Raw genomic sequence first — 24,311 nt, forward strand, 5'->3', positions numbered from 1 at the left:
GTAGTCAGCAACATATGGAGTTATGCAGAGCAATTACAGTCATTACTGCCTTTACGCACGGTATGTACTCCCCAAAAAAGGTAAACAAGACAATTTATTTAGTTTTTTTACCGCATGCGCCAAAACCACCTTGTGCACCTCCAATAAAATCACTCATTACTACTGTCTCGCAGGCTGATCCACCAGCATTACAATATTCCGAAAAGTCATTGATTTTATTGGAAGTACATACCGTGCGTAGCGGCAGTAATGATTAGTTGCTCTGCGAAACTCCATATTTTGGTGAGTACAGAACCTATTTTGACATAACGTTCGCAGAGCTGGTTAATGGGACTTTTGCCGCGTTCTATTGCAAGTCGGAAAAAGAAAACTCTGACATTTCCGACATGATAACTGTTGTAGCGATACACGCGCCGCGTTCAACGAAATGTCCGCGTTTCCTACTTCCTACTAGGATGTGAACGCGGCATTTGAATTGAAGGATCCTGGGCGCCAGAGGAAAGGTCGTCATATTAAGCTTATCCCCAAGCCCGGGTACTGGTTCAGGTATGCCATGTTCACATGCTAGTCGGAACTAGGAAACTCGGAAATTTCCAACTTGATGAGTTTACTATTAGTTAGCAAGGTGGACATTTCCGACTTTCCTAGTTCAGATTAGCACTTGAACGTGCATTTGAGTAGACCTATCTGAAATGTGTTGCTGTCCATCTCAACTAAAGGGTAAATTCTTCAAAAAGATAAAGTATTAACAATATGACTGACATTTATGCGTAGCTAGTGTAGGTGATTGATTTCAGTTGTTGACCTTGTTCATTGCTCAGTGCTCTCTGAACTTTTACATTGTTTTTTACATATACTGACAGTTCATTTAAAACTTTCCTAGGGTCCAAGGGGTCTGATAAGGATGCTGGTGAAAGGACTTCATTTGAGCAGACCATGAGAGACAAAGTGTTCACACCTAAAGATGACCAACTGGATCAAAATAGACCACAGCCACCTAAAGAATCAGTAGAGGGGCTTAATGAACAGTACAGGTCTGGCCACCGAGAGGAGAAGGGTAGTGGACTAGAATTAGTGGTGAAGACCGAGCAAGAGGAGGAGTATGACGTTATTTCACTACATACATCGGGAAGTGAACATGGCACAGAGAGATCAGATCATCAGGAAACTGAGTTTGCCATGGATGACCGAGAGAGTCAGCTGTGGGCGTCTGTATCAGAGATCAACTGTGACCCTGAGGGGCAAGATTGCTCATATGGTACAGAACAATATACACAGGATCTCAATACAGACATACAGCTTATTCAAAGTGCAGTGCAGGGTCTGGATAGCGATCCATCATCAGAGATGGGGTACATAAACAGACTAATGAAAGAAGAGATGCGAGCACAGTCTGTTTGGAATGACCGAAGAAGGACCTCTACAGATTTGGTTCAGGCACAACCAGGTCAGCACAGAGAGCAAACTATGCACCCAGAGAGAAGGGAGGATGGAACTACTACCAGAGTGCCGTCAGACAAACAAACGCGAACCAATGAGGGTGCAGCATATTCCAACATTTGGCTAAACAATGTGTTCTCGTTTGCTCCAAATGGTTTCAACTCCCCAAAAGTAGCCCCACAGGGAACCCCAGCAGGAGAGAAGCGGTTTGTTTGTACCTACTGCGGAAAGAGCTTTGACTGGGTCAGCCACTTGGAGATGCATCAACGGATTCATACAGGAGAGAAACCGTACAACTGTGTGACGTGTGGGAGGTGTTTTGCTCAGCAGAGTAATCTCCGCACACACCAGCGAGTACACAGGGGTCTCAGAGCGAAGCAAACAGTCTACTGATGGTTATCACCATGACGAGACAATTAAGAACATTCTAGAGAAACCAGCTGGGGCCCACCCCACACATTATGAAACAACAACCTCATTAACCACGTTTCCATCCAGGTTTTATGCGATAAAGTCATACCACATTAAAACAAAATCACGGCTGTGATGTTTCAGTGCAATTTCATAAATTCTGACAGATCCTTTGTTCTACCTTTTTGTGTCTGTAAAATGTATTATGTGAGAAATGACAGTGGAAACACCTTTATGCGCAAATATTAATATACTAACCATATCAAAGTCAACTTGGAGTCACACTTATATTGTGTGTGGTCCTCCCATACGACTTGGGAAACCATGCAGTTTATTAGGCTGCAGATTAAGTTATAAACTTCACAGCCCAATAGGCAAAAACTGGTTGGATCATTGTTTCCATGTTATTTCAACAACAAAAATGTAATCTGATGACGTTGAATCAACATGGAAAACTGATTGGATTTGCCAAAAGTCATAACTGTAAGGAAATTGTCATTTTCATCCAACTTTTAACCTAAATCTAATGACATGGTGACGTTTCACAGTAGTTGACATCAACCAAATGTAAATATAAACTAGACGTTGAAATTGTCTATGCCCAGTGGGAAGGTGGTGAAAGTGCACGGTGATCTTGATGCTCCTTTCCAATAAATATCGAGGGTCTTATTCTGGTGACATGATGATCAACGCTTGACTGCCGTGTTTGACAAATAAAAATATCCATAATCTCATCATGTAGACTACCCTACCCGCACTGTATCTGTGAGCTGTTGGCTAGAGCGCACATGCCAAGACCAGAGTAGGCATATTTGCTATATAACGCAACTGTTTTTGTGACCAAACTATCGGTAGTTGAAAATGTGATGGAAACACATTGAACTTTAGATTTTTATTCGGTACATGAAAACAAGTCAGTTTGGTGTAAACACTGGTTTGAAATACAAATATTTTACACGGATTCTAGAATATTCACATGAAAATCTGTCGCCAATTGGATGGAAACCTAGCTATTGACCAACATTTTCTAATGACTGAGAACAGAGTTTATGAGAAGACAGTGAAGACACTTGCAGAAAGCAGCAGAATGTTACTTTTGTCTTTCTATTTTGTAAAGTGAGAGCAGTGAAAACCTACCACAAGGTTAAAACCTACCACTAGTGGTGCTAACATACTGTAGGGAGGGATCACAGCCTCCTGCTTGTAACCTTTTAAAAAGAACAATGTTATCAAGAGCCGGATCTCCATCGTATTTTTAAAACTATGCCGGAGACTAACACATCTGGAGAGAAAAACGACAGTGGACATGCTTTTACCAGTGCAAACATTTTTATGAATAAACATGAGAATTCTCTCAAACTTTGAGCCATTTAGATTTTTTAAAATAGAAAGAAACATGAAAATAACATTAACGCACAAGGGTAGGGTATATTTAGTATATCAGAACTATAAGGTTAGCTAAAATGACAGCACAAGCACAACTGATAAGTGCTTAGACAAGACTAGGTTTACAGTTGACAAAGTGATGCTGCAATATAACAGGCCTCCATGACCATTGGGTTAGGGTTGAGTAGAGGGCAGTTCCCTTTTCAACCAACTCCTTTCACCCCTGTCTAGATGTTCTGTCCTCTGGGGTGTAGGAGGATGGCGTTGGAGTGTGGTTTGGGCCGCAGGAACCCGTTGCTGTAGTGGAAGTGGTTGGAGAGTGCCTCTGTGATCTGGTATGAACTGGTGTCACAGTCAGCCTCGTCAACCTCCAGCACGTCCTGTCTGTCGCTCCAGTCTTCCCCTTCAGTCATGCCTTCCCTCTGGCCACCCAGGTCGCTGAGCATTGGGGGGATGTCTGTGGGCCCCACATTGCCATCCTGATCCTGGGGCTTCATGGGGACAAGGGAGGAATGAAGGCCAGAGTCCTGAGAAATAGAGAGCCACATATTGTGTGGCATTGAGAGAAACAGATAGGCCTTTCAGTTATTACAGAGTAAACTTAGTGTACATTTTCAAACTTTCACGTATCCTCTTCCTCTCTCGGACACAAATACACACCAGGGACATATTGCTGCTCTTTAGGTACGACTCCACCCTTCGTCTGCGCTCTTCCCTTTCTCCCTCCATCTCAGCCCCCCTCATACTCTCTCTGCACTCGCGCCAGCTAGATTGGTACAGGACGGGGCGGCCTAGGTAGTCCAAATCATCCTCTCGAACCGTCCCCCACCTCCCACCGAGGGTTGATTGACTGCCTTTGTAGATGGGATGGTTCTAACGAGAGGGATCACAATAATCCACAGATTAAACATCAATGAATAAATCAGTATGATACTGTACATAATGTTGTAAATGTATAATATTGTTGAAGCTTTTATGAACTCTCACCTCAAGGGACATTAGGCTTTTTTTCATTCTACTGTCTAGTCTGAGTAGTATACAGTCTTCGTTCTGTGGGTGGGGTGACAAGTAGAGAAAGACAATAATTAATGCTGGCAGACACTCATTCACAAGTAGACGATAACTAATACCTTAAAATAAGAGCAAACAAGCGTTTGAATTTAAAGTACTCTGCACCTGTCCTCTGGGGTCTGTGCTGACAGAGTTGAGTCTCCTGGAGGAGGCCTGTCTGGAGAGAGTGTTGATTTCTAACCTGTGAAAGAGAGCATTTCAGAAACTGGGGGAGATTTTAGTATTTAAGGATAGGGAAGGGGGGGGGTTCAAAGTATTATGGAAATCAACTCACATGCTTTTGCTAAGCTCCATCTCTAATTTGCTGTTTTTGCTTCTGTGGTATCGGTTGACTAAAATGATGACGATGATCATGACGATGACCAACACCCCAGCAGCCACACCTATAATGATCATCACTAGAGTGTCAAAGATCACTTCCTGCACACGCCGAGATGTCTCTGAGTGAGGGAGTGGGAAGGAAAGAGGGAATGCACACAAAATTGTAAACACAAACAACCAAAGGTAGCGATTGTAGTGCCATGTATATAGGATGCAGGTTTTTTGCAACTTTAGTGAGATCTGTATTTCAGATTATTATCACAAGGGGGCAGCAATGTTACAAATATTACTAATCAGGTGTAGTGAGACCAGTGTCATGTTTTTCTGTTCAGATCTCCCCAAAATACAGGAATAACTTTGCCTATTTCCCCTTACCTGTAACTGTGATGTTACATTCTACTTTCCTTGTCCCAACGCCGTTGTTCACCACACATTCATAAACTCCAGTGTCATTCTGTCTCAGGGCTCGGCCAAACAGAAGCCTTGCTCCATCCACAGTCAGGCCATCTGGCAGAGCCTTACCATCCCTGCAGATGGAGACAAATATACACACATACAGGGGATTAAAGAATAGCCGAAAACAGGAATGCCCACATTAATACTAATCCTCCCAACAATGTACTCATGTAACCTACTCAACGTAGCATAGTGGTTAGATCATTGGGCTAGTAACCGAAAGGTTGCTAGATCAAATCCCTGAGCTGACAAGGTAAAATCTGTCGTTCTGCCCCTGAACAAGGCAGTTAACCCACTGTTCCTAGGCCGTCATTGTAAATAAGAATTTGTTCTTAACTGACGTGCCTAGTTAAATAAAAAAAGAACAAAAAACATACTCATGACTCATAGAATAGCAGACTCACTGCATGAAACAATGGCTATGCCTATGAAGGCAGACACAGTGGGTACCCTTAAGAAGAAAAAAATTGCAGTTCAACTGCAGCTATTCTGCAATTACTGTCTACAAAACACAATATTCAACTGCAGTTTCAAAACTCCAATTTTTTGTAAGGGCAGGGTTGCTCAATTCAACAGTTTTAATACAAATCATGAAAAAACAACATTAAAAGCCTTTTGTTCAACTAGTCACTACCATAATTTAAAGCTCTGACAATAATGTCAGCTAAGCCACAGTAGTAGCCTGTAATTAAATCAAATCAATAGGTCAGCGTGCGTTGGTTAGGTGTTTTAGCAAGTGTTGTAGTACTCGAGGCCACATATTGAGTGTCTCGGTCCACACACCACATATTGAGTGTCTCGGTCCACACACCACATATTGAGTGTCTCGGTCCACACACCACATATTGAGTGTCTCGGTCCACACACCACAGATTGAGTGTCTCGGTCCACACACCACAGATTGAGTGTCTCGGTCCACACACCACAGATTGAGTGTCTCGGTCCACACACCACAGATTGAGTGTCTCGGTCCACACACCACATATTGAGTGTCTCGGTCCACACACCACAGATTGAGTGTCTCGGTCCACACACCACATATTGAGTGTCTCGGTCCACACACCACATATTGAGTGTCTCGGTCCACACACCACATATTGAGTGTCTCGGTCCACACACCACAAATTGAGTGTCTCTGTGTCGGATACATTTGTACTCGGTCTTGACTAGGTCTCGGACAGTGAGGACTCGTAATTTCTTCCGGAGACCAACGGAGTAAAAAACTCAGAATTATCAGCTTCAATTCAGTCAGCGCATAAAACCGCTTCGCCAGGCCAAATATATACACTCCTTTCTTGAAACATTTATATCTTAACAGTCTTTATATCTATTATAGACATGTTTGCGCAGTGGTGAACCTATAGGTCTTCAGTGTGTGACAGGTTAGTACAGTGGTGAACCTATAGGTCTTCAGTGTGACAGGTTAGTACAGTGGTGAACCTATAGGTCTTCAGTGTGACAGGTTAGTACAGTGGTGAACCTATAGGTCTTCAGTGTGACAGGTTAGTACAGTGGTGAACCTATAGGCCTTCAGTATGTGACAGGTTAGTACAGTGGTGAACCTATAGGTCTTCAGTGTGTGACAGGTTAGTACAGTGGTGAACCTATAGGTCTTCAGTGTGACAGGTTAGTACAGTGGTGAACCTATAGGTCTTCAGTGTGACAGGTTAGTACAGTGGTGAACCTATAGGCCTTCAGTATGTGACAGGTTAGTACAGTGGTGAACCTATAGGTCTTCAGTATGTGACAGGTTAGTACAGTGGTGAACCTATAGGTCTTCAGTGTGTGACAGGTCAATACAGTGGTGAACCTATAGGTCTTCAGTGTGACAGGTTAGTACAGTGGTGAACCTATAGGTCTTCAGTGTGACAGGTTAGTACAGTGGTGAACCTATAGGCCTTCAGTATGTGACAGGTTAGTACAGTGGTGAACCTATAGGTCTTCAGTGTGACAGGTTAGTACAGTGGTGAACCTATAGGTCTTCAGTATGTGACAGGTTAGTACAGTGGTGAACCTATAGGTCTTCAGCGTGTGACAGGTTTGTGATTCTGAAAGGACAGCAACCGTAATACCAATATCATCTGCAGGAATATCATCTGCAGGCAGCAAGAGAGTACAGCGCTCAGCTGGTTTTGGCATGGAGCAGCTCACAGAAGAATGACATCGGTAGCGTAGGAAAGACGTTTCAACTTCTGATATTGACCAGTAAATGCCAACTAAGGCAAGAATGGGTATGCAAACCAGGAATTGAAAAAGTTTAGTCCAAAGTGTTGGTTAGTAGGCTATTTGTGATGCGCAATTGTCATCGTAAACTGTTTGCATGAGGGGTGTATACATGGATGGGCCTAGCTAGACACAGGCCCACCCACTGGGGAGCCCGGCCCACCCATTCAGACTGATGTGGTTTAAGCATTGTTGTAGACTTAGACCATCACATTTTTGTCCTTTTTCTATAAACAAAAAGTGTAATTTTGAGAGTGTAAATCTGAAAAATCTATAGGAAAACTCATTAAGAAACCCTGTGTGAAACATCCTATGTTGTCTTTACTTCGCTGGGAACTTTTTTTTACAGAATTAGACTATACCACCTTCTGCAGTCACCACTACAACACTGCATAGGACCGATAGAAAGACAACAGTCACACACAGCATGATGTTTAGGATAAGCAGTCCATAAACTCAGACATAATAAGCCAGTAGGTCCCAATCAGAATACAAAATCACAACCATTAAGCATTTCCCAATCGAAATGTACAACTACTACTTCCCATTGCAAAGAAATCCACCTTTAGCACACAAAGTAACCGGTGACAGTGGAAGTTTACAGTGGAACTGACAGCGTTTTAACTACTTTGCAGATATGAAACAAACAGACAATCATAATATCAGTAAAACATATAACATTCCCAGTTTCTGCTACAAAACCAACTTCATAAGAGATTTTAAAAATAGGTTATATTTGACTCAACGTTCCATGATGTACACTAAGGCATTGTTGGCAGAAGATGGATGCAGTTCAATGCATGATTAATATAATGCACCAATACATTTCTTTGTTATCTAAAAAAATATTGCTATCAGGTTGTAAATCACGGCTGGCTTGGTACATTGTTTGCTGCCACCATTCGGGATGCACCATTTCAGTTTCAATGACTCAATATTCTGGACAAAAACTGAGAAATGTAACTAAGGATGGGAATGTCAAGACTATCAAACTAGCAAGAGCAATGATCACAAGTCAGTCATAACGTGGCTAATAGGCTAGTGTATCTATTTATGTATCAAGCTAAAAACACTGAGCCTAATGTTAGCTATATAGCTAGCTAGCTGCTAGGAGGATGTCATGCCCTGGAGGAGTGGGTAAGTGACTTTTCCCCCTCATTGTTTTTCAGTGGCAATACACAGCTAGAGATGCAGGTGTCATTTGGTTAGCTAGCAAGAACTTGAATGACTATTATACAGTTAGTTTATCTCTTTCGTTCACAAATTTACTCTGGCTATCTACTCCGATGTCAGAGCACTCGTCTGAGTGTGCCAGGGCACAGAACAACTGATGAATTTACGAACGTGCAGCACCTGCTGAATTTGACCGGTGTCAGTAAATGTAGGCACAACAAGTAATAGTTAGTCAAGAATGCTCTAGATAACATGTAAACAGCCTAGCCAGCTCTTCTATGGCGAGTAAAATGGTCAGTTGTTCTCTCATTTGTGTCTGGAAGTAGCAAGCTAGCCAACCTTACCCAGTTAGCTTGGGTGCTTGGTTGGGACAAGCATGCATTGGCAGGCAAGCTGCAGAAGGACGAGGAGACTACAATTCCCCATCGTTTATCAGTGCAATTTTGACGGTCAACTAGCTGAAAAAGTTTGACAGGGTTTTTAATGTTCATTCATTAGTTTTAGCTCATCTTGCTCTTGTTAGCATTAGTTGTTGATCTTGTTGATGTGCATAACAGAGAGAGAGCCTACCATTTCATGGTTGTTTGATCAATAGGACTATAAAGTTCCCAAATGTAAGAGGACTCCCGTGGTGTTTACATTTTTGCAGAAATCCTTTCAGGTGGCTTTTGGTGAATGCATCCTAATTATCAAAAGTCTCGCTGTTGCGACTGCCTGCAAACACACAGTCGAGTTCAAAGTGAATTATGGCAGACCCGTGTGACAAATGGCTTGTTTACATAAAGGCCTACTGTAGCTCTGATTGGCTATAGAGCACTGGTCTGTGTAGACTCCAGTCCTGGACAAGACAGGTGTTTTTATTCGGTTTTATTTACTGCAGTGTCTATTAGTTGTCCAAACATACAGCCGCTTTCACTCTCTATATTGCTATAGAATTTTCACAAATGCCTTAGAATACATAATTCCCAAACATTCTAAGAATGTATGAAAACGTGAAAATGACCATATCTAAGTGTCAGAAAATGTTTTAAAAGTGTGATATTCTTCCTGGGAGTGTAAATTACATATTTTAATACAATTTCATGATGCTGAAATGCTGTCAGTTCAACTTTAAATGTAACAATGTTTCACACACAAGCTATTTTCAAAGAGATGATTAACAACAGAAAGTGTGCTGCAATAAACCCAGTTCCACTCATCAGATGATGATAATTTGAAACTTAACTTCTTGTTTAAAGTTATTCTTGAAAAGGGAGAAGCTAACAAATTAGCAACAACATCCTCTTTGATAACACCTGCTGCAGCCCTACAAACTAGTTAAAAAAGGCAGAAGTTTTTGTAAAAACGGTCCCTCCCATTAAGTCAAAATATGATTGGTTGGTTCCACTATCACTCCACAAAATGTTGCCCTAATACAGTTGAATGGCAGATTCCTTTATCTACTGTATATTCTGATGGCCTAGTCAATGGCTGATTTAGCTAGCTAGATTTATCTCCCAAGAGACCAGCAAAGAAAAATCCTGATTGGATCTTTTTTTCTCTTCAGTGTTAACCCTTTCCAACACAAACTGAAGAGATTAAATCAGAACATTATTGAAAATAATAATATAATTATATTATTATAATTTTTTCTTATAAATCCTTAGCCCTTCTCTGAAGGCGTAGAAGGCCAATTGTTCCCCACTGTGTTTGGGTTAGTAATAATTTGTAGTTTGGCTATATTTTCCCTCGGCATGCATTTTTTTCACTTTTCTGAATGTCTAAAGAATCTATATGTTGTTCTGAAATATGAAAGCAGAAATACTAGATATTTTAACTCTTATTATGGTGGTGATTTGACAAATTATGATCTTGAATTGGACTCGCATTTTCCTGGTCTCGGTCTTGACTCGGTCTTGGCCGACCCCTTGTCCCCCTCCCAGTGTCGGTCTTGACTAGGACACGATTTGCTTCGGTCTTGGTCTTGACTCGGACACGATTTGCTCCGGTCTTGGTCTTGACTCGGTCTCGCTTTAGGTGGTCTCGAACACAACACTGGTTTTAGCTAAATGCATTTTTGTTGTATCATGTTGAACACAAAGGGAAACCAACCATTTTCATTCACTTGTAAAATCAGTTTAATTGCTGCTCCTATTGATCTGAATAGGTAATGCCGCTTGGCTTGGGATTTGAGCCTACTATGAAGTAGGATGCCCCGGAATAAGCTCAGATGTCCCAGGGACTATAATAGAGAGCAAGTATCTGACCCCACCAGGAACAAGGTCCACTGAGAGGGTGTTGCCCTCATGTTGCCCTAGTTTCACTGTGCCCAGTGAAACTAGGGGAGCTTCTCACATTTCTGTTCTCACTCAGCCCAACCTTCTAACCAATCCTTCATAATGGAATCAACGGCAGAGATTACATCTGACATTGGATATATGTTTGAGAATAATACTACTGATAGGGAAACCCTATCACCAAGTGGTCAGGATCCAGTTTCTTTTCATTCAAATGCATAATTTTTTTAGCAACATACCAAATGTGATACTTTATATACATTTAGAGCAATTTTGGAAAAGTGTATCTCCTTCAATTATATCTAACTACTGCAGAAACAGATTCATGGATTTTTATCATACTGCAATAGTGAGTATTTAATTGTGTGTTCTGTCATTATTGTAATGCTCGCAGGATAATCTTTAATTATGTGCAGACCCTGTGTTTTACTGCGTATTAGAGTGATATTTGATAAAGTGCTTAAGATGCGACTCCAACTCTTCCCCCTCCCTCCCTGGCTCCCTCACTCATGTGAAAATGTCTCTCTCCCAATCGGTTTTCTTATTCTGTAACTGGACACGGTGTCTTTTATTTATTCTGGAATGGAACAAAGAGAGAAAGGCACCCTCCTAATTGACATACTCTTCTTTGTATGTGTGTGTGTGTGTATATTTTTCACGCCAGTATTTGTATAGTATATTTTATCATGCAGATTGTGTTACATTAGGCAAATAATACATAGACAGAAACAAAGACAGTCAGTCAGACAGACAGGTAATACCTGGTCCAGGTGAAGTTGTTTGGTTTGGGGTTTCCTCCAGACTCACAACGGAGTTCAGCTCCCTTCAGTCCCATGTACCAGTTGCCATCAAAGCCGGTGACAGATGCATCTGGGGGAACTATCAACACAAACAATGTCACTTTAATCCATCCTAGCGTGGCCATCTAGTTACCACCTTCCCATGGTGACAGCTGAGGGTAAACTCACATTGCACCACCAGGCGGTTGCTGATCCTGCGGGGTTGTTCCAGAGCAGGGTGCCAGACCAGGCAGTCCAACGTCATGCCATTCATGCTCCTCAGGGGGTGCAGGGAGAAGTGGGTGGACACGGCCCCGCCCTCGGAGCTGCGGTTCTGGGCCTGGCCAGGAAGGTCCGTGTCCCAGGTCAGGCGGGGTGGAGGGCGGGCCACGGAGCGGCAGGTGGCAACCACGTGGAAGGACTGGCCCTCCTCCAGAACCACCGGGTCCAGAGAGGAGATGGGGAAGGCTGGGGGGAAGCGAGGGAGAGGGGCACGGTCAAGCTGAGGTATATTAGATTGCATTTTATACAGTTAAATAGAGTTTTTAAGTAAGGCTTTGTTCAGTCAGAACAGAGCGTTCCTTCAGTGGAAATTACTATGATGATGATAACAATGAAAATAGTAACTTGGTTTACATCTTGGATGAAAGGGAGGATGGTTAAAGAAATGTGTCTTACTCCACACAGTGAGTGACAGCTTCCTTTCAAAGTTCCCATAGGGGAATGTGCTGATGTGACAGATGTATTTCCCCTCATCAGACTCCTCCGTGGTCAGGATGAGCAGAGCAGAGTTCACCATGGAGCGACTGCTCTCAAACCTCACTCTCCCAGAGTACCGCCCAAACTCTGATAGAAAAACAAGACCCGAGACAAACAGCAGAGAGAGACAGAGACAGATTTGTTTCTGGTAAACGTCACAGTCATTGTAGACAAACGCAAGAAAACAACATTAGGATAGTGATTGAGTGATTACGTGATGTGCGAGTTGGTAAGGTCATGGTGTTACCAACCTGTGTGTCCCTCTGTGCGGTGGGCGGTGATGATATTCTCCTTGGTGCCATCAGGTAGCTCCTTGATCCAGCTGACCTGCACTACCTGCTCGTCCTCCTGAATCTGGAACTGACAGGGCAGCCGCGTCTCATCCTCCGTCAAGGACCTCAGGGCAAAGGATGGAGGAGGCTCCACAAACCCACCCCTCACAAACACTGCTTTATGAGAGAGAGAGAGAGAGAGAGAGTAGTTTGTGTGCGTTAGAGAGAGAAACGGGGTGAGATAAGGGGTGTGAGAAAGAGTAATGCATAATCATCATAATAAACAAGAGCAAACATTTCCCTTTGAAATGTCTGGGGGGGATAGACAGTCTGTAGTTAATGATTCCTTCACTGATTAATGATTCCACCTATTTTACAGACAGGGGAGAGTGGGACACAGACAGATACACACATGGACTCAGAGGTAGAGTATGTGCCACAAAGCTGTTTAACTTGCTTTTCCTGCTCATGTTTGGCAGTCATGCTTAGGCCATTAATACACAAACACACTGAAAAAAAGTGCACTTACTCACCACAAACGAAGCCTACTTTTAACACAGGTATGGGCCTAGACATGTTACAAAAACATACTAATTTACTAGTCAATCAAAACAAAAGATACAGGGAAATAGCCTGTGTTTTTTTCATTTCCCAAAGAAGAATGTTACTCTACCACATTTCTATGGTGGTGAGTGTTGTTCAGCACTTGTCACCACCACTCCCTTTCCTAATAGTGTCATGGTATGCAACAAAAATACACACTCAGACATAAAAGCTATATACATATATTTGTTGTTGTTGAAAACCCATTCCCAAATCTTACCAAATCCCCATAACACCAACCAGGATGCCTCCCACTGGCTCTGGTCCCAGACAGGTAACTTCATCCCTCGATTCACCAGTCCTCACAATATCAACGTTGAACTACAAGCTTCAAAATGTTATGAAATAATTCCTTTTCGTAATCCTATTAGAAATATGAGAGTAAACTGGTGCCACTTAAAAGTGAAATTGAAGTGTATTGAAGCAAAAAGATTCAGCTCCTAGTGCTGTTTATGGCGGAGGGAGGTAGACAGACTGTGCGTCAAGTATGCAGTGCGTCAGGTGTTCGACTCTCTTCATTCATGCTTCATTAACCACTGTTACCATGGTTACTCTATGGATTTTCAGTGTGACCAAAGTCGCACTAAAAAAGACAGTCTCTACAAGCCAGAATGTTTAATAAAAATGACATTTACACTTACATTCCCTGTTGTACATGCTGGTTGAGAGAATGGCAAAAGTGTGCAAAGCGCTCAAGGCAAAGGGTGGCTACTTTGAAGAATCTCAAATATAAAATACATTTCGATTTGTTTAACACTTTTTTTTGGTTACTACATGATTCCATATGTTATTTCATAGTTTTGATGTCTTCACTATTATTCTACAATGTAGAAAATAGTACAAGTAAAGAAAAACTGAGGTGTGACCAAAATTGTGACTAGTACTGCACATACACATGGCCAAGAAAGAAATGACTTCCCAGTGAGGGTGGTAGCATGTTGTCACTAGAGGGTCATATTGAATAATGGGGGTGCTGTGGAAAACAAAAGGCCATAAAAGAACTCCGAAGGGAACAAGTATTTTAGTGTTTTAGGTAAGAAAGAGAAGTTTAAACTCAATCGGAATTACTTTCCAATTCGCCATCTTTCTCTGAATTAAAACTCAGATTCCATTACGTCTTTAATCATCTTCTCGTCAGTAGGCTTACAGTATTGTTTTTCCTAACAGGGCTTCATACAATCACAACTTTGTGTATGTGAGAAAAGCAGAGACGGGGAGAACAGGACTAAAAACATCGAGCACACCATACAAGCTACTATTATCAATAATGAAACATTAAAATCTTTGTACGCACCACCGCTTTTCCAAAAGTAAAAACATTTTTTTGAATTATAACTTAATAAAAAATATATATATAGAAAACAAACTCATATAAAATGTATTTAAACCCAAAATTCTAGCATGCATAAAAAAACTGGAACGACAATCAATCATCAATTATGTCAAACCAGTTGTGAACTTTCATTGGTTGTTCTCACAGAAATGTACAGTATTGGAGTTCTAACTGCTTGAATAGAAATGATTGGCAGTCATATCGTGGCTCAGAAGATGAACTGCACCAAACTGTTGTCTAAGTAGCAACGTTAGGCTGCCAGTTACAGTACATCTGGGTTTGAACCGAGAGGTTTAGTGGTCAGAGAAGTGGTTCTTTGCCAGAGATCACCGGCCAGCATTTCGTAGTTCACACATGGGTAAGGCTGTTACTGTGCTTGTTTTACAAATGTGGCACAATCTGGTGATTTGCTATGGACTGCAGACAACTTGCAGTGAGGATACAATCACATGTCCTTGGTCAGAGTGAGATGGGTGGAGGACAGTGGACACAGGATAAAGACAAGGCAAGTCCATTCAAAACAGCTTCATGGAACAAAAGGTTATTCAGAAAAGTCAGTCTGAGAAACATTGTAAGAATGCTGTCCCAAGGCAGGAATGATTTACTCATTCAATGTTACCAAATCATGATAACTTTTGTGTAAAAAAAGCCCAGTGTAAAATTAAATGAGAGCCACATATACACGGAATAAGACTACAACACACAGAATCTCAGTTACAACAAGCTCGGGAATGTAGTTCCTTCGCAAACAGATGGAGACAGTTGGCCTACAGACAAGAAACACCTTAAAAAGGGAATTATCCAGTGTCATAAGACATGGTCAAGGCATCCATTTTCTGTCTTTGGAAGACCGTAGCTTCATCCCATTCTGTTAACATCCAATACAATGGTTCAATAGGAGAGTACATGATGATCTAGCACCCTGCATATCCCAGTCGGATCAGGGGCCTCCACTGACCCCCCTTTAGACAGAGGTCTCCGACTGCAGCCTCATCACAAACTTGTGGCTCTTGGGGTCGATAAACTCCTCACCGATACGCAGGAAGGGGAGGGGCTGCACAGTGACGACAAGGGAGAAGTCGAGGCGGCGCAGGGAGAAGACCAGACCCTGACGCAGGGCAGAGGTTACCGGCTCCTCGCTCACTAGAGTCCACTGGCGCCCCCTGCCATTCTCACGCTGGTACTGCATGGTAGGACCTGGGCTCACGTAACGCTCAAGGAATGCCTGGAAAGAAAATAAAATACAGCCTTTCAAAATCAACCTGAATGAGGAAGACATGTGAATGGGTACAGAGAGGATGAGTAGTTGAGTACAAGTTAGAATTTGAATTCTAGATCTGATCAAATGCATGCTATTTATTAGGGCTGGGAGGATACCAGTATAGCGATGCACGTGAGTATTGTGGCAAGGAAAGCGGATTTGACTTATTTAGGAAAGTCCTAATGTTGAAAACAAATATAATTATGCCGTCATCCAGTCACATGTATTTATTTTCCAAGCTGTAGAAGACAATATTTTACATATAGCAGGTTTTTGAAAGGACCAAACCGTTAGGTCTGCTTCATGTTTTTATTTTTGTCATGGAAAAAAATAATCGCAACACTGGTATCGTTCTAACATTTTACCCAGAGTCACACAATGTACCTCTTCTATTTTCAGGTTATATATTATAGAGACTCCAAGAGAACATGATCAATTCTGCTCACCTTGGGGGTCATGTTGTGGGTGATACAGAACTGCAGGTGTGTGAGGATGCTCTCCATGCTGTGGTAGGGCTGCTGGCGCGTGGTCCTCAGGTACTTCTGCATGGCCCGCGCCATGGGGGCAAAGATGGCCTGAGCCGCCTCCCGGGGGTCCATCACCTCACGGGGGTGTTTGTGGGACGAGGCTGCGGGGTCATCATCATGGAGACGCTTGATGTGGGTGAAGGCCTCTTCCACCGCCACTACCAACCTGGACAACGCCACAATAAATCGTTATGATCAGTGTTATTATTACCATCAGCAACGGCACTATAATACAGGAGAACTCAATGGGCAGTGGCATCAGTCATCATAACTGTGCCTGAAATACACTATGAAAGGGACTGGTTATCCTCCAGCAACGTACATAGCAACAAGACTCACTGGAGACAAACAGAACAGGGACATTAACAGGGTTCTTCTTTCCCTAATCACTTTAAAAGCATATTACAGACATGTGAAGTTGTCGGTCTTACCTGGCCTTGCGTTTGCGGCACCTGCGGTCCATCTCGGCCTCCTCGTAGTAGTACTCGTTGTGGGAGTTGTCTCTCCTGCGGGCAGCAGCAGCGATCATGGCCCGGGACTGACTGGTGGAGTTATTGGTGCTGTTCTCTGTAGATCAATACATCAGTCAGTGGATGGATTAATAGGAGGGAGGGAGGATAGATGGATGAGTGGGTGGACGAATGACTGGATTGATGGACGGATGGACAGATGAATGGAAAGATACTGTAAGGTAGAGAGAGGGGGGTGTGGAATGCTGTTTACCGTCCAGTGAGTAGACTTTGAATCCAGACATCTTCTTGGAGAGGATGGACTTGGGCAGGTTGAGCAGGGCAGGGTTGTAGACTGGGAAGTCCCTGTAGTACTGATCCAGCACCCACACTGCTGCCCTCTGGATACTGGAACACACAATCATCTTCAATACTATCAACATCGCAATGAGGATACGTGAACAGCACAATGCACGCAACACAGACGCACAGAGACAAACACGTACACACACTCACTGACCTGAGGTGTCCCACGTTGTAGAAGCGGCTAGCCCCGTCTGTGGCGCGCACCACCTTGAGGCAGAAGGCAGGCTGCAGGTGTCTGACCTCCAGCAGCACCAGGGCCAGGTACTGGATGAAGAGCAGCGCGTCCACCAGCGACGCAGCATACTCCACGATGCCTCTGTAGTCCCTCTCCCGGGGCTCCAGCACGCGCACGCCGTAGAACAGCCAGTAGGACGCCACGAACAGGAACACCAGCACCATGAGCAGGCAGCGGAAGACGAAGAAGCGGGGCAGGGTGGCGCGCGGCGGGTGCAGGAACAGCGCCCAGGAGGAGATGAGGAGCACCAGGAGCTTGAAGGCCAGGGAGACGTAGAGACCCTCGCAGGGCGTGCCGCAGGGCTCCAGGGCCTCACGCCACAGCAGCTGGGGGAGGACCAGGAAGGCCAGGGGGGTGACCAGAGCGAACAGGCCTAGGCAGCCACCCAGCACGGGCCCCAGGAAGCGCTTGCATTCCAGGGGGGACGATTCCTCCAGCTCCTTGGAGACACGCGTCAGGTCCTCGTTGGACACGCTGTGTTCTGATGTGCCTGTGACCACGGTGGTGGTCTCGCCCCAGTTGTCATCCTACAGACAGGGACAGAGACAGGACATCGAGTAAACGTGGAGGAGAGATTGGAGGGGGGGGAGCTTTATAGAGATATAAAAGGATAGAGAGGTTGTGAATTGGATGGGTAGAGAAGATAACGGGACCTGACGTTTTTCTGACTGCATAACCTGATCCTGGTTCAGCCGCATGGTCAGGAAAAACCAACGTCCCTATTATGAGAGAAATAAATATGGAGATCTAGAGGGGTTGAAGAGGAGAAGGTTGTGATTCTAACCCGGTCATCGCCGCGGGTCGACTCTGCGTCTAATAGTGACTCCCCAGGGGCCTGGATGGTGACAGACTTGTCCCCACGGCTGCTGCCGTCTCTGCTCTTGGAGCGATGTCTGTCCCGCCGATCCCTGGGTAAAAGAAACGGGACAGCCACACAGTTATGTCAGCGCGTTAAGCCTCTGTTGTTGCGTAACCGAGGCCTGGGGGGGGGGTACATGTGTTTTGTGTGTGGTTGCTCACCAATGTGCCCATTGACTAATGGATCGATGTGTGTGCGTATTACAAATGTGTTTGAGCCTAGTGTTTCACTAAAACATTTGTGGAACGACTGTTTAAAGTGTACTTGCACGCTTGTGCTTTTTGTTGTTGTTGTTGTCTGACTGACCCTCTGGTACCTGTGCTTGCGGGAACTGCGGGAGTGGGACGACTTGTAGGAGTAGCCCGAGTACTGTGACTCGTTGTCCATGTCTCGGGTCGGTGGACGGGGTTGACAGGCCCCTCTTCCCCCCCCCGTGCCTCGTTCCCTGACTCTGCCCAGCTGGCTCTTGAGCTCGGAGAGGGACCTGGTGGATAGGGCCAGAGGCAGCTTCAGTAGCTCAACCTTACTCCTGAAAGAATTTATCTTGGAGGCCAGAGGACAGGGAGAAGAGCCCACCAGGCAGATGGAATCAGGGAAACAAAGGACTAGAAAAACAAGGGTAGGAAGAAGAGAAGACAGACTAGACAGGGAGGGTGAAAAGATAAGATGATGAGTAGGATGGGATGGGGGGTTGAAGTGGACCGGGCCTGAAATAGAGGAGAGAAGGGAATTAGTGACAAAAACAAACTCCCATCTGGTGTTTAAATCCAACCGAATTTCATTTTACATTTCATTTCTTGTCATTTAGCAGATGCTCTTATCCAGAGCAACTTACAGTTAGTGCATTCATCTTTCAACAGCTAGGTGGGACAACCAAATATCTCAGTCATAGTAAGTACATTTTCCCTCAAAGAAGCTATCAGCACAATCAATGCTAGTGGGGAGAAGGTGGGGGCGGGTTCTGTGGGATTTTTTCATTACCTTTAATCAGGTAAGACCAATTGAGGTTAAAAACCTCTTTTGCCGGGATGACCTGACAATGAGGCAAAACAGGGAAATAGCAGCATGTACATAAAATATTACCGAAGAACACAAAATACACACAAAAGACAGGGTCACAAGTTCAGAGGGAAGCTGGTTCCACCATTGGGGTGCCAGGACAGAGCGGAGCTTTGACTGGGCTGAGTGGGAGCTGCCCTCCCATAGGGGTGGGTGGGTTAAGAGACCAGAGGTGGCAGAATAGGGTACTGGGGTTTGGGGTGTAGGGTTTAAGCATAGCTTGAAAGTGTTTGTGGGTATTTGACCCTGACCGTCTGCGCAACTGAAGACATGTTAGCTCTCGGGGTGAATACAAGCTTTTAGATCTCAGGCAAGGTTGGCCCTCAAGTAGTTCTACAGACAATAAGTCTGCAGTGAGCCGAGGTCCAGGAAAGCTTACAGATCTGATACAATGGAGTCATATTGGATTACTGTGTTTTCACAAACTTGTTTGCCCTCGCCCTCTCTTTCCCTATCTCACATTCCCTCTTGGTCTCCCTTGGCCCCCTGGGTAACAGGGCCTCTCCGTTGCTGGTGATGATGAAAATAGGGTGTTCAGATGGAGGGAATTGGAGGCTGACGGTTTCCATGGAAACGGACCTTACACCACCCTCTCCTACCCCGAGAAACTGTATTGGCTTACCATGTTAATTGGACAGTTTGATTTGTCACATATGGGGTAATAGTCAGTCATGGCCATGCATGCAGGGCATTACGTTTAACAACTAACTCCATTAAACTGCCAGTCTATTCTCAACTGTGTGTATCTGTTTGCATGCACAAGTTGACTTGAGCCTCATCTTGGGAAGTGGCCCACTGTTTATCCTATAAAAACCCATAGCCTCCGTACCCTCCAATGGAAACCTAAGGGCCCCAGAGCATTTGCTGAACTTCAGCTCCCATCACATGCTGTGCAGCCCTGGGAGGGTGTGGTGCATATGGAGCCAGCAGGGGCAAAAATGTATAGTCTGCTCCACCTGCATTTCAAAACCATGTCTGATAAATAATGCAAAGCAGAGAGAACCCACATGCTAATTGTGGCTTGCTTGGCTTGTTTGTATTCCCATGCTCTGGACTTGAGCTCCCAAAAACAAATCCCCCACAGGCTGTCTGTGATACTGGGGATATGATGAACACCTGATCCATCAAAGTTTGGTCTGCTGGAGAGACAAAGTTTCCTTTATCTTATTTCAACCCTATATGTCATGTGATCCGGTCAATGAACTCCGCGATCGTGGTGATTCCGCACTCACGCCGTCCTCACTTAGCCACATCATGACATCATAAAGACCTAACCAGCAGGAAGGTCTGATTTCACAATTATTAAAACAAGATCCCAGATGTCAAATATAAAGAACCAGCCCACCGAAAAAAAAAACATTTTAAAAAAATGGAGGCCTCTTCAATGTTGTGATGCAAAACACTAGCGTAATGCATAGCACTCAGAATGAAAAAGGTTTTACCAGGTAATGCTTCTCCTGATCAGAGTTTTTTTTACATGGACGATACATTGGAGATAATATATGACAACTACAAGGAACAACATCAAACTTCTAAGAAGCCAGGCCTGGTATTTATAGCAGATTTTGAAAAGGCCTTTGAAAAAGTAAGACCGGATTTTATATATGGATTTTTTCAATTTCAGTGAGTCTCTTATTCAATGAGTAAAAGTAATGTATAGTAATCCCAGGTGTAAAATAGTAAATAGTGGCTACTTCTGAGAGTTTTGAACCGTCACGAGGAGTTAAACATAGGGTGCCCACTGTCACCATATCAATTCGCTATGGCCATCGAAATGCCAGCTATTAAACGCAGATCAAATAACAGAGGATTAGAAATCCAAGGCTTAAAAACAAAAAGGTGTCCATGTATGCCAATGAATATGAACTGGGTGGGCTGAGATTAAATATAAAAGCACTAAACCTCGAAAAGCTTCACTTACACAAACATTTTATGTTAGCACAGCTGAAAACTGTTGTTGAAGGCAATCATGGTAACCATGATTGCCTTCCAACCCCAGTGTAGCTCACTGTAAACAAGCGTAACGGTAGGGCCAGTATCTTCTGGCAAATCTAATCCATATAATGTAGATAGGGGAAATATGCAAACATCTGCCAAGTATGCTGGCATCTATCAGATTCATCTGCCCTGTTGTCAGGGATTTGAGATAATGTCCCAGTCAGATAAGCCAACGCCAAAGGCAGGGCTTGCCTGACAGTGCATAAACTATCATGCACGTCTCGTTGCCCCACAGTGAGCATCACAGATGCCTTTGCCTTTTCTGAGTACACATCTCTCTCTTCGCATGGCTCTACATTTACTAGCCTAATATAATATGACAACAACTCCTTCCTCTCTTCCAAATCTTAATGCTTTAATGGAGCTTGGTAAATATAAACAGAAGAGGTGATATAGCTCTAACCACATGCCCGCACAGAAATACCATTCAACGCCATTGGAGAAATCTAAGTTTTCTACATTTCATGAAACCCAAACTTTCACCAGCTGTTTGAAGGAGTGGAAAAGTCCAAACAACTGATTGTGGCAACGCGGTATGTAACTTCATGTATGAGTAATATGAAGCCAGAAGACTGCAACTGTGAAAATAAACATGCACAGCCCAGTACAGTGGTAGAGAGTGAGTGAGTATGAGGGGGCCACACACACACCATTTCCAACCCCCACCCACCTACTGCTAACTGCAGTGACAACAGAAAACCCAGCGAAAAAGAGACAACTGCACTCCCAACCTTTGTGCCCAGTACTCATATGATGTGGAGCAGGTGTGTGTACAATGTAAAAGATGGGGTGTGGCCAAATCAACATACGGTCTATGGACTGGACAAAGCAGGCTTGTTACAACATTGTTACCAGAGGGGCAAGACAGTTTACCATTCACTTGCCAATAAACTTTTCTGTGACCATATCCAAGCATGGATTTGAGGTTACCACTGTCCAAAGTCTTGCCTCAGTCACCACTTGTCTCTTTTGTCGTGATGTGCCCTTTGTGCTGTTGTCTGTGCCCTGTTTTGTGCTGCTGCCATACTGTGTTGTCATGTGTTGATGCCATGCTATGTTGTCATCTTAGGTCTCTCTTCATGTAGTGTTGTCTCTGGTCGTGATGTGCATTTTGTCCTATATTTTTTATTTTTTAATCCCAGCCATCATCCCCGCAGGAGGCCTTTTGCCTTTTGGTAGGCCATCATTGTAAATAATAATTTGTTTTTAACTGACTTGCCTAGTTAAATAAAAAATAAAATAAAACTAAACCTCTAATCTAATGGGCCTGTTTATTTTGAGAGCCACAGGCAGCTGGGACAACAGCATTTGCACTGGGAACTCTACATTAGCCCTAGCAAAAGCTAATTACATGAGAAAAACAGGCATTAAATAAGCAAATAATGATTCATCTTGTAGGCAGATTGCTGTGGCAAAGTTGGTCGTTGTAACTTCATTAGCTTAGGACCATTTTGATTTCATAGGCCTAACTTAACGTTTAACTTAAAACATTCAAAACTCAGTAATTGTGTAGTTTACGAAGTGAAAGCTTAACATTCGCCATAATTTAACCTACTGTGGAAATACTGTTTCACTATAGTCTGTAGACTAGATTATACATTTGTAACATTCATATCTGCAGTCCTTGTTAATATCTTGCTACGTTGTTACAGTGTTGCAAGTGCAACAAGGTTACAAACATGTAATTTAGCCACCAGCTGAATCAGATCCACTGTAGCTAACTATATTCGTAACAAATAGTGGCATGCCTTATTTCATTACCGGTCGGTTTGGAACAGGGATTTAAATGAAGTGTATCCACAAAAGCCTGAATGAAACAATAACCTGTTACTAAATGAGCAATAACCTAGCAAACACAAAACACGTTTATCGAAGATTCAACTACGATATATAAAAGTTACAAATGCCCATTTTATCCGAAGTAAGCAGAAATGTATCCTCCATTATATGAGGTTAGCAAACAATAGGGCGAGACTCTCCGGTCACTATCGAGCACAAATGGATGATCCGTTTTCCTTCTGAGAATCTTTTCCCCCATTTATTTTCGAAGGGGGAAGCCCTGGATGAATGGATCATGCACATTGAATTTTACACCAACCTTCGGCGAAATTTCTCGCAGAGCTTGAAGCCCCACGTGTCCTCTCAGCGTCTCGTTCCCATGTCGGGATGAGAGTTGGCTAATTTCTCCCAAATTGTTTGGGACTCAGGATTCAACTCTTCGAACCACGTAGCTACGTGGCCTGGGTGAAAATAACAATAGGCCCGATCACGCCAGGGGTCCTCTCTAAACTTCCCTGCAGCTTCGGTCTGGAGTGGAAAACCGAGTGCGAATATAGTCTCTTCCCGACTTTTGTTTCGGAACCATGAAACCTCACCCTAGCGATGTATATTGTATTCCCCTTTTACTTCAATTGTCAATTATTTCCAAACATGTTCACTATATATATCCACACTGAAAAACACGCTTTCGACCCCCCGCCCCAAAAAAACAGTGTATGGCTACTTATCCCAGATATCCATTCAGGTATTTTCACTTTCCTCTTTTCCCCCTCGACTGACTGGAAGACAGGGTTGCCAGGTCTAGCTACAATTTTACAAAAAAGTCTTCTGAAAACCCACCCAGAATGCCTGGAAACTCCCCTCCAAAAATATCGCAGTAACAGATGAGTTGCCACATTTAACAATTAATCCCATTTTCCATAGCGTTATTGAGCGAATTAAGAAGTAATATCGATGTCATTTTTAACATTTTTTTCCATCAAAATATTCATTCTCGCCAGTTTAAGAATTTGTCACAAGAGAAAAGACAAATTGCCCTTATTAAACTCTCCAGATAATTTCCCATCAATGGAAGACGATTTAACTTGTTTTGACTGCTATGATTAAGCAATAAGGCCCGAGGAGGTGTGGTATAAGGCCAATATACCACAGCTAAGGGCTGTTCATAGCCCTTAACCGTGGTATATTAGCCATATACCACAAACACCTGAGGTGCCTTATTGCTATTATAAACTGGTTACCAATGTAATTAGAACAGTAAAAAGTTCGTTTTTG

The 24,311-nt window shown here is 43.5% G+C and overlaps 3 protein-coding genes across 5 annotated transcripts in view; 1 reads left to right on the forward strand and 2 right to left on the reverse strand.

Annotated features, from left to right (window-relative positions):
* LOC123723729 (zinc finger protein 674) overlaps positions 1 to 2,235 on the forward strand; it is a 3,032-nt gene extending 797 nt beyond the window's left edge. The window contains exon 2 of the mRNA XM_014191698.2: positions 884 to 2,235. Within this exon, the coding sequence (XP_014047173.1) occupies positions 884 to 1,833 (950 nt within the window). The 3' untranslated portion in view covers positions 1,834 to 2,235. The remainder of the gene's footprint in view (positions 1 to 883) is intronic.
* Positions 2,236 to 2,728: 493 nt separating this feature from the next.
* LOC106600388 (nectin-4) lies at positions 2,729 to 13,679 on the reverse strand. Of its 3 annotated transcripts, none has more exons than XM_045714776.1 (11): positions 13,391 to 13,679; positions 12,547 to 12,741; positions 12,215 to 12,382; positions 11,726 to 12,004; positions 11,519 to 11,636; positions 5,005 to 5,156; positions 4,583 to 4,748; positions 4,414 to 4,489; positions 4,225 to 4,287; positions 3,898 to 4,110; positions 2,729 to 3,815 (listed from the first exon to the last, which is right to left on the reverse strand). In XM_045714776.1, the coding sequence occupies exons 1-11, from the start codon at positions 13,452 to 13,454 to the stop codon at positions 3,465 to 3,467; spliced, it is 1,845 nt and encodes a 614-aa protein (XP_045570732.1). In that variant the 5' UTR covers positions 13,455 to 13,679; the 3' UTR covers positions 2,729 to 3,464. The 3 variants fall into 3 exon arrangements, with proteins under 3 accessions (XP_045570732.1, XP_014047169.2, XP_014047170.2); XM_014191694.2 differs by having other exon boundaries at positions 12,547 to 12,744; XM_014191695.2 differs by having other exon boundaries at positions 2,729 to 3,764; positions 12,547 to 12,744; positions 13,391 to 13,675.
* A 91-nt stretch (positions 13,680 to 13,770) lies between these two features.
* On the reverse strand, positions 13,771 to 23,830 carry LOC106600389 (vang-like protein 2). The gene is made up of 8 exons (XM_045714777.1): positions 23,356 to 23,830; positions 18,517 to 18,907; positions 18,126 to 18,249; positions 17,261 to 17,868; positions 17,015 to 17,148; positions 16,723 to 16,858; positions 16,211 to 16,457; positions 13,771 to 15,728 (listed from the first exon to the last, which is right to left on the reverse strand). The coding sequence occupies exons 2-8, from the start codon at positions 18,585 to 18,587 to the stop codon at positions 15,468 to 15,470; spliced, it is 1,581 nt and encodes a 526-aa protein (XP_045570733.1). The 5' UTR covers positions 18,588 to 18,907; positions 23,356 to 23,830; the 3' UTR covers positions 13,771 to 15,467.
* Positions 23,831 to 24,311: the final 481 nt, after the last annotated feature.

Source organism: Salmo salar, chromosome ssa03, assembly GCF_905237065.1.
Source record: "Salmo salar chromosome ssa03, Ssal_v3.1, whole genome shotgun sequence".
NCBI lineage: Eukaryota > Metazoa > Chordata > Actinopteri > Salmoniformes > Salmonidae > Salmo > Salmo salar.

What these genes read in the sequence shown, in the direction of transcription:
- LOC106600388 (XM_014191694.2), bottom strand. Translation starts at nt 13,454, where the DNA reads ATGAAGTTACCTGTCTGGGACCAGAGCCAGTGGGAGGCATCCTGGTTG. An exon ending in ATGTAACATCACAGTTACAG is followed by an intron (nt 4,749 to 5,004) that starts GTAAGGGGAAAT and finishes TCCCTCACTCAG; the next exon opens with AGACATCTCGGCGTGTGCAG. An exon ending in GCACAGACCCCAGAGGACAG is followed by an intron (nt 4,288 to 4,413) that starts GTGCAGAGTACT and finishes CCCCACCCACAG; the next exon opens with AACGAAGACTGTATACTACT.
- LOC106600389 (XM_045714777.1), bottom strand. Translation starts at nt 18,587, where the DNA reads ATGGACAACGAGTCACAGTACTCGGGCTACTCCTACAAGTCGTCCCAC. An exon ending in CAAAGTCTACTCACTGGACG is followed by an intron (nt 16,859 to 17,014) that starts GTAAACAGCATT and finishes ATTGATCTACAG; the next exon opens with AGAACAGCACCAATAACTCC. An exon ending in TGCCGCAAACGCAAGGCCAG is followed by an intron (nt 16,458 to 16,722) that starts GTAAGACCGACA and finishes GGCGTTGTCCAG; the next exon opens with GTTGGTAGTGGCGGTGGAAG.